Source organism: Onychostoma macrolepis, chromosome 08, assembly GCF_012432095.1.
Source record: "Onychostoma macrolepis isolate SWU-2019 chromosome 08, ASM1243209v1, whole genome shotgun sequence".
Classification (NCBI taxonomy): Eukaryota; Metazoa; Chordata; class Actinopteri; order Cypriniformes; family Cyprinidae; genus Onychostoma; species Onychostoma macrolepis.
Window position 1 is genome coordinate 7,299,857 of NC_081162.1, and position 9,606 is coordinate 7,309,462.

Sequence of the window (9,606 nt, forward strand, 5' to 3'; positions counted from 1 at the left end):
TGTGTGCTTGAGAGAGAGAGAGAGAGAGAGAAATAAATTCAAATGAACAATCAAACTTGTTTCTTTATTAAAATATAAAATTCATTCATTTATACATTTATCAATATGCCATAGCCATAGTCTTTGTTAAAGAGCATAATACAAAGTCTTTTAGCATGAAAGCACGTATTTTTCAATGTGTGACAGCGTCCTGTATCATAACTAAATCTCTGCTGTTTGTAACAAACCAAACCGTGTGAAAATCCGGTAAAAATTCGGGGAGTTATGATTGTTATAGTTGGGGATACACATTCCTCAGTAGAAATAAATGCAGGAGGGGCGCATTGGAGACCCATCCAAGATGGCGGCCGCGCTGTACGTCAGCTCCAATAGGCAGCGTCAGTCTATGAGGCGTCTACGTATATTATGTGTATGTGTGCGACACTCAGTCGCTGTTTACGGATACCATAGGAATGAATGAGAAGTGCCGTAAGCTGAATCCCACCTGTCGCAAAAAGTCAGTGACTTCTCTAATAAAACGGCTTTTTTTCGTGGTAAACTCAATCCAAAAGTATTGTTTAGTGTAAAACATGTTGAAGATGTGCAGATAGGCTGTCGATTCATTAAATGATAAGCCGTTTCTTCTTAAAAGCTGTTTATTCAGCGTAGTGAAGCCTTTCCTCCATTGACATCCATTCAAGAAAAAAAAAAAACTGCCTCCGGTCTCCTTTCCGTTAGCATTAGCCGTTACGCTTTTTTGGCTAGGCTTTGCTTTTACTCATCGTTTTTCACCGCCGGTATCGCGAGATTGCTGTTCTCGCGAGACGCAGTAGGGCTGCTCACGGTGTTAACATGGCTGCCGCCTGAAACTTCCATGTGGTATTTATTTGATCACAAAAACTTAATTGGGCTATCATAAGTATTTGGTAGTTAATTCCATTGTATCAGTTTAGCGCTGGAATTTATGTATTTACTGACGACCGTCCAAAGAAGCCGCCAGAATGCAACACGACGACGTAAGTAAAGCGTTTAAGAAAAGCTCACGAAAACAACGTGTTATCAATCTTTATTGACAAGCAACACGGATAAATTAAATGTGATTTAGAATGAACAGGACGCGACTGAACCAATAATAACTGAAACGAAATCTTAACAAAATACAAAACACTGGTAGCTGTGAACGTTCGCATTATTTTACGTTTTTCAATTTTGAATTTTCATATTTTCAACATCACTGAATCATTTGTCTTTTAAAGGTTATATGGGACCTTATCGGCAATAAGAGTTTTTGTTCCTACAAAGTAAAGTAAGTACATAGTATTACACCATTATAAACTACACCGTTCAGCGGTGGGTTTTTTTTTTTTTTGTATGTAACGTATGTGGACATCTAACTGTTTGATTTCTTGTTGTTGTTGAAGAACGAAAACCCAGCAGTTTTGTCGAAATGAATACAACATCACAGGCCTTTGCAATCGCAGTTCATGTCCTCTCGCCAACAGCCAGTATGCTACTGTAAGAGAAGAGAAAGGTAAAACGCACTTCACAAAAGCAGATGGTCGGCACTCAGTTTTCCAAACAAAATGTTTCAGAAAATTCACTTCTTGATCATCATCACAACTGTTGTGTTTCCTTAGGCCTGTGTTATCTCTACATGAAAGTTATTGAGAGAGCAGCATTCCCTGCTCGCATGTGGGAGAAGGTACGAGAACCAAAACGAGCAAGACATGTTGATCATTTGACGTCTTTCGTATTGAAATGTTTAATAAACCCGTGCTACTCTCACTCAGGTGAAACTTGATAGAAACTATGCAAAGGCTTTGGAGCAGATCGATGAGAACCTGATCTACTGGCCGCGGTTCATCCGACACAAGTGCAAACAGCGCTTGACGAAGATCACACAGTATCTCATTCGAATCCGCAAACTCACACTCAAACGACAGTGAGTCTCTTTATTATTAGCTACAGCTCTTTTCTGTGGTTCTGATTATTTTCTGCATTCTGTGCATTGCACTAGTTCCATGTATGAGTCCATGATGTCTTTCATCTCACATCAAACTATTTCAACTTAAAACATTTCACTCACATTTCTTTAATTAGTAAGTAGCCTTGTAATAAAAGTTTACCAGGGCTGAATTTGTTTGATTAAAAGTACAGTAATATTGTGAATTATTATTATTATTACAATTTAATATAACTGTTTTCTAATTTCTTAAACTGTAATTTATTCCTGTGATCAAAGCTGTATTTTCAGCATCATTACTCCAGTCTTCAGTGTCACATGATCCTTCAGAAATCATTCTAATATACTGATCCTGCTGCTTGAGAAATATTTATCAATGTTGAAAACAACTGTGCTGCATAATATTTTTGTGGAAACTGTGATTTTTATTGTCAGGATTGTTGGAACAGCATTTAGACGATACCCCTATATAATCTCTTACATGATGCCTGTTTTTTAATTTACAGGAGAAAATTGGTTCCACTCAGTAGAAAAGTAGAGAGACGGGAAAAGAGGAGAGAGGTGGGTGATGCACTGAACAAACATAAATTCCTGAATATATCTCCGTCTTCGTATTTTTATTTTGTTTTGAGCATTTAAACAGGTCTACCTCAGTTTTTTTTAGCCCATTCTTTTAAAAACAACAACTCTTTGTGTTGTGTGTTGCATTTACTTATCTTTCTTCTTACCAACAGGAAAAAGCTCTTATTGCTGCTCAACTGGAAAATGCCATAGAAAAAGAACTGCTAGACCGTCTAAAACAAGGAACGGTAAGTGCATCTTTGGTGCATCTCTTTCCTGCTTTTGTGCCAGATCAGTGATTGCATTTGAAGGTTTCTTTTTTCCCTTTGTTTAGTATGGAGACATATACAACTTCCCCATCCACGCCTTTGATAAAGCTATGGAGAAACAGGATGAGGAGACTGAATCAGAAGAAGAGGAAAATGAAGATGAAGAGGTATTAACTTTTTTGTCAGCTTAGTGTTTTTATTATTTGTATGTCTGGTACAGGAAGTCTATTCTATTAACAGCCTTATATTAAGAAGTCCCTTATGCTCATCAAGACTGCATTTATTTTTGTAAAAAATACAGTAATATTATGAAATATTAAAACAACTTTGGGAGAACTTGTGCGCACTTTTAGATGGGGTTAATATTAATAATAATTATTTATATACTTATGTGATCTTGTTTCTGTCTTTCAGGAGTCTGGGACGAGAGAATTTGTTGCTGATGATGAGTTTGAAGAGAGTGATCTCAGTGATTTTGAGGTAATATTTTACAATGTTTAAAAATTAAATTCCATAAAAAACATGGTTCATATCTCATAGTGATGTTATTTCAACCTTGATCATGTTTTACAGGAAATGAACAACCTGAAGGGCAGCAGTGATGAAGAAGAGGATGCTGAGGAGGAATCCAGTGAGGAAGAGGAGTCTGAAGAAGAGTTAGAGGAAGAGAAGATTAAGGCCATATCGAAAGGAAAGGCTCCACTCAAAGGCCCAATCAGGAAAAAACGGGCCTATGTAGAGATAGAATATGAACAAGAGACAGAACCAGCTCAGAAAAGCAAGACCACATAAAGACTGAACTGCTGATCACACCAGAGTAACTCTGCTGTGTGTGGAACATTTCCAATTCATGAAACTTGATTGTTGATATAACACCTATTCAATAACAATGTACACTGGTGTGTGTGTTTGTACACTGCTCTCCAAATCTCTAATGTGGGATTGTTTGTACATTGACCTTTCTCATCAGGACTTATGCTGTTGCAAGCATAAGTGTTTTTTAAAAATGTTCCATTGTGTACTTTGGGGTCAACTTTGACCCATGTTCATTTAATAAACTTTATTTGAAATGGAATGCATGCATATTAAGTAATATCTGCAAGTTTGACAGTGGCTGGTGTTCTGAAGTTAAAAAACCACTTTGCTAATGTTGTTAGTAACATAAATGCACATCCTTTCAAAGCACTTATTCCATAGAAAATGTATGGAAAAATCCTAACCAAATGTATAAGGTTCTTTTTTTTTTTTTTGTTCCACGAGATATAGTTTCATATGGCAAATGCTTTTTTATATGTGTGTATATATATATACACATACATATATCGCAGAAATGTTTCTTTTAACTCAATTAATACTAAATAATAGACACTTAAATAATTATTGTGAGTAAAAAGCACACTAGCACATCACCAAACATGTTCTGCTACAAGCATCATCTGATATTCTTAAAACTTGCTGATAAGACATTTCATTCCTTAAAAAGTATTAAACATTACTAGCTATCATTTTAATCTATTTTAGTTCTATAAGTAGTTCTAATGTTTGACAGCACTGGTATGTTACTGTTCCGAAATCGAATTGTGCCCAAACATGAGTGCTTAACTGCCTCAACAACACACTGAGCACAGCTGAAGTGGAAATGCTGACCACTGAAGAGGCCAAAATTGTGCCAAAGAAGAAATAAAACCTTCATTAACAGTTATATGCTGTTAGCAATCTAACTTAAGGCATGCATTAATGAAGTATCTTAAAAGTAGGATGAAAGACCTGGTTTTTGGTATCCCCGGAAATGTCCCAGTTTTACAGCATGTTCAAAACAGCCTGCAAATCAAAGTATCTTTGAGGTTGTATAATTTTTATTTTTGCACAAAACAAAAAACGCCAGTTCCCCTGGATACCACACAGTGTATTTTGTGCATAGCACGTAGTGAACTGATCACTGAATCAGTTTCTACTGAGCCAACGTCACCTCAAAAAGCGGCAAAAACTCTTGACAGCTTACGGACACAGAGGTGCTGCAGTGATTTTCTGGATACACTTCAACACAGGTTCAGGCAAACAACTGCTGTCTAGCTCTCTCAGAAGAGTCTGTAGAAAAACAAGGTAAAAAAAACAAGGGGAGAAAACAGCTTCGAACTGCATGCAATAGGACCTATGTATCAGTAACAAGATGCTTTTAACATTTCATAAAAGCTTTGTAAGCATGATGAACTTCTAATTAATCACTCGTAAGGAGGATTACGGCTTATAAATCTGCCATTTTTATTACTTTCACTTGCAAGCTTTCAAATGAATGATAAAACAAATTCAAGATAACAGTTTTTACCCCTCTGGCTGAAATTCTTTCTTCTATAACCACAAGATTCAATATAAAGAGTAATAATGGTCATTCTCACCTGTAATTTTCCCTTTGAGCAGTGGTCGAGCAGCAGTAAACAGTGGGACGCTTGGGACATGAGCTGCTCTTTCAGTGGGGTGGGTAATGACTCTGATGAGATGTCAACCAGAAACCTCAGAAGACTCTGAGCTAGTGAACCCATCCTCTTCTCCATACTAGAAATATACATACAAGCACACAATGTGTTAGTGTGAAATACATCTGATCTAAGCAAGAGAGTGGAATAATGTAAGAACTGATTTCATGTAGTTGCACTGAAGTAGTGATGTTATATAGTGCTATGGATGGTCACCGTGGCCAAGCAATCTGTAGAGTTTTTTGCAGAGCATCCAGGATACTTAGTCTGGCTTTCTCCTCTGGAGCATCTGAGACCTCTAAGTATCCCACAATCACCCTCTCCAGCCTCTTCAGGTGACGAATGATTACTATACCCATCCTATGAGATAACAACATGCCAAATTGGAACATCAAAGTAGCTAAAGATGAGTAATATTACAACAATTATGCTAATCAAGTTAGTTAAGAACATTTTGAACAACATAGTAATAAATATATCAACATGAAAATGAATTCGAATTTTTTTTTTTTTCGAGACTCACCAAAAATATGACCGGGCTATTGGTGAGATTTTTAGAAATGCTTTGCTACCAACAACAGTAGCCTAAGACAATGCCAAAACAGTTGTTTGACTATTAATTAACATTAAAGGAATAGTTCACCCAAAAATGTTCTAACATTTGTTATTATTTGATGAGCTCTATGAATGTGCATTAATCAATGTTTATATGTGAATAAAAGCCTAAATTAAATCTGTTTATCATAAAAGTGAGATTGTCTCTGCAGAAGACTCGGATTAATATGCTCAATTCATATGGATTACTTTTACAATGTCTTTATAAACTTTTTGAAGCTTGCAATATTGGTTGTGTGGACTTTTCAATGGACAAAAATGATGAGAATATTAAAAAATATTGTGTATCGAAGATGAAGTGTTTTGCATCGACATGAGGCTAAGTAACTGATTATAATCTTTCATTTTTGGTATGACGTCACCAATGAAACTATCATGAGGTGTATGTTTGATAACAAATATTATTGTCACAGAATTTACTTCCTTCTTTACATCTTCAGGGTAAACAATTCTGTCATAACTACTGAAATCACTAATACTGAGAAAGCTAGTTGAGTTATTTAGACCTCACCTCTCAATAAATAAGACAAGATTTTTGGCATAAACACGACGAAGGTCAAGCTTGTGCTCCATTTCCATGTATGTCAAGATGTGCCGGAGCACATTGTCAAAGCGATTTCGTTTGCGTGGTAAGCCTGAGGACACTAGAGGTTTCTCAAGGATTGACAGTAAGTCTAGAAGGCAGGGCAGCACAATCTGAAAATGACAGCAATAAGGTGAGACACATAATGAAAATTAAACATCTGCGTTCAAGTACACACGTAGACTGTGTGAGTGAAAGCGTCACCTGTATGAGTATAGCCTCAGATGTGTGCAAGTGACTGAAGAGCGCATGATAGAGCACCTGAGCTCGGTTGAACTGCCTCAGATCAGCAGCTGGCTAAGAAAGGAGAAGATCAATTGAACACACATTTCAAATACATATATTAAAAAACACTGGCTTATAATGTCTTTCAGGATTTGATGTCTTGAATTTTTTTTTGCATGAAAAATTCTGCATGGACAAGTTTTTTGTAGATAGTTGTGGTGGACAAATTATTTACAAGAATGACTTACCACATTGAGAACTATGTGATGCAGGCAGTGCACACCCAGTACTTTGTTTTCTGTGCGATAATCATCAGATATCAGCAGAGATGTAGGAAACACCTTCTCCAAATACTCAGTTAAACAGGGTCGTTCAACCTGCACCAGCATCCAGGAGAACACATGCTTCACTGCCTGGTTACGCTTCCAGCTCTCCCTGAACACAAAAAAGAACAATCTTGAGTGCATTTAATACCATATTATTATGTGCTCCTGTGATGTAATTTAAAGAAGAACAACAGACCTTCAGAAATACACTCTTTACTTTGACCATTTACACAATGGCAAGAAAATTAACAGGATTTTAAACACAAGATTTAAATGCTTTTAGACCAGGGAATTTCCATACTTGTTCTACAATGTTTTCAGTCATTTTTTGTGTGATTGCTAAATGAGGATTTTTTTTTTTTTTTTTTTAATTCAGTTAATTTCACTAATGACAAATCTTTCTGACTGATTTGTTGAAAAGAACCAACTCATTGGCGGCTCAATGACCAAAGACTGCAAAAAATAAATAAATAAATAATAAATTGCTAATTAACTGTGCTTGCCATTTTTTTTTTTTTTTTTTTACTTTCTAGCTGATGGAATATTATTGAGATAACTCAAATATTTTAAATACTTTAATAATAGCTTAATACTACTTATTAAATATTTTTAATGTGTTTTTATGAAAGCAAAAAAACAAAAAATGTCGACACTCATGTAACTGCTCCAAAAAACTTTATTAAAACATGTACAATCAGGTCTCCATCAGGCACCAAATGATGAAGATCTGATGGTCAAAACGTTGTACATATTTTAATAAAGTTTTTTTTTTTTTTTGGAGCAGTTACATCAGTGTGTGGACATTTCGTTCATTTCTTGTTTGCATTTGCCCCTTTATTGTCCCGCACCTGAACCCTTATTATTGGGTTTGTGGGATGTGCACACCTTCTTTGTATTTCTGATTTTGAACAAAAACATAATCAGAAATACAATTTATACTCATTATAGAAATGTCCATGTTGTTTAATATTTAATTACCTTCCTTAACATTTTCAGGCATGGAAATTTTACAGTTTTTTTACTTAAGTATCCCTTAAACTTCCAAGTTCACCCTCATATTGATGATAAAAGGAAACTGATTCTAAAAATTAAACTCATAAAATTTAAAACTGTGAGCAGTGTGTCTCATACACTTATTACATTAAGACTTACAGTAGCCTGTATATGATGTCTTGAATGTGGAATCTACATAGGAACTGACTAGTCTGCTTACAAAATATAGTTTTGCAGAGCCAATTTAATTCAAAATACATTTTTTTTCAAAGCTGAGAGATGCCAGTGCTATGACTTTCTGAAACTTACTTGGTTAATTCAGGCTGCAGTGTGTCAAGAACTGGCCCCAGAAGTCCTTTCTGTCCCTCCTCAGGTTCCCCAGACAGCAGCTCCTGCACTGACCTGCTGCCCGTCAGTGCTACAGCTGATGTTAGCAGCTCCCGAGCGCTGTTTCTGGAGGCTGCACTGCTCCAGGGCTGCTCCTGCAGGTGTGTAACGGAGAATATACAGAAGCTGGGGGCTAGTGTGCGAACTAGAGACCTGATGTCTGGACGGTTTTGATGCTCCAGCGCTTTCTGGATCTGCGCAGACAGCGCTAGTAATACGGCACTAACAGCCTGTGCTTTGGCCGGTATGTCCTCGTAACTTTTGGCAGGTAAAGTGCCGCTGTCTGTGTCACATAGTGGTAGGGCAGCGTAACGGGTGAATGAGTTCACTAAGCCCAAATACTGGCCTTGTAGGTCAGCGTTCACTTCAGGGAAGAGCCAGTGGAGCGGAGCGAGCGAGAGCAGCTCCGCAGTCTCCCCCAGGATGAACGCTTGCTCCTCCGGCGCTGCTTCCAGCTCGAGCCGCTCATGAATGCGCCTGAAAGCAGAGCAGCAGGAATCCGCTGCATCTCCGATTTTCATCTTCTGAAGAATGTGTGCCACATCCATTGCTTTGTCTCACATTTTACTATCACTGACCGTAGAGAAATACGAAGATCACACGACAAATTATTACTAGCAGCTCGAAACTTGTGTTTTAGGAATCATTTCAATGATTCAGTTCTACTCCATCTACCAAAAAACAATTTATATGGGAATGATTTACCCATAAACACTGTACAGCGCTGTTGTTTAAAGGTGCAACCATTAAATATTTCCCCAGAAACATGACTGTTCAAAAGGTTCCCGTGTGAAGCGACACGTCCACGCGAAGTAACCTTAAGTTATACTTGAGGTAAAAAAAAAGTGTTATTCACCAAGCAATTGTGAAGTGATTTTAGTGTCGTTTACAGTTAAATATAAAATATCACACATTTCAGAAACACCGTTCGGTTTTAATTTTCCATTTAAAGTAAAACAACACCCATTAGGTGGCGCGGTAAGTGCAGAAATTAAGTAAATAAACACTTCTGCATTTTTCTTTTGGTAAAGCTGATTTTATGTTAGACAAATAGATTGTTAATAAATTGTATCATCCCATCTCTTGCTAATCTAACACTGCATTTACTGTAATGTGCACCGTCCAAAGTATATTCATAAAAAACTACTGTAATATTAATGAATTTAATAGTCTCCTGTACGTATATAGAGAGTACAGTTTCATGACTGTTTCACACATTTAACGCACAAAA

At 36.8% G+C, this 9,606-nt stretch overlaps 2 protein-coding genes across 2 annotated transcripts; one reads left to right on the forward strand and one right to left on the reverse strand.

The window, feature by feature from the left end:
• Positions 1-575: 575 nt before the first annotated feature.
• Positions 576-3,847, forward strand: mak16 (MAK16 homolog (S. cerevisiae)). The gene is made up of 10 exons (XM_058784287.1): positions 576-995; positions 1,236-1,285; positions 1,401-1,510; positions 1,617-1,681; positions 1,770-1,921; positions 2,449-2,503; positions 2,677-2,751; positions 2,838-2,939; positions 3,187-3,252; positions 3,346-3,847. The coding sequence occupies exons 1-10, from the start codon at positions 981-983 to the stop codon at positions 3,562-3,564; spliced, it is 909 nt and encodes a 302-aa protein (XP_058640270.1). The 5' UTR covers positions 576-980; the 3' UTR covers positions 3,565-3,847.
• A 451-nt stretch (positions 3,848-4,298) lies between these two features.
• Positions 4,299-9,119, reverse strand: tti2 (TELO2 interacting protein 2). Its single transcript, XM_058784286.1, has 7 exons — positions 8,298-9,119; positions 6,918-7,104; positions 6,649-6,741; positions 6,373-6,557; positions 5,463-5,606; positions 5,169-5,325; positions 4,299-4,860 (listed from the first exon to the last, which is right to left on the reverse strand). Exons 1-7 carry the CDS (start codon positions 8,921-8,923, stop codon positions 4,771-4,773), a joined length of 1,482 nt encoding a protein of 493 aa, XP_058640269.1. The 5' UTR covers positions 8,924-9,119; the 3' UTR covers positions 4,299-4,770.
• Positions 9,120-9,606: the final 487 nt, after the last annotated feature.

Coding starts and splice junctions, on each gene's coding strand:
- mak16 (XM_058784287.1), top strand. Junction 1,922..2,448: donor AAACTCACACTCAAACGACA/GTGAGTCTCTTT, acceptor TTTAATTTACAG/GAGAAAATTGGTTCCACTCA. Junction 2,940..3,186: donor AGGAAAATGAAGATGAAGAG/GTATTAACTTTT, acceptor TCTGTCTTTCAG/GAGTCTGGGACGAGAGAATT.
- tti2 (XM_058784286.1), bottom strand. CDS start 8,923: ATGGATGTGGCACACATTCTTCAGAAGATGAAAATCGGAGATGCAGCG. Junction 6,558..6,648: donor CTGAGGCTATACTCATACAG/GTGACGCTTTCA, acceptor TGTCATTTTCAG/ATTGTGCTGCCCTGCCTTCT. Junction 5,326..5,462: donor CTACAGATTGCTTGGCCACG/GTGACCATCCAT, acceptor GTATATTTCTAG/TATGGAGAAGAGGATGGGTT.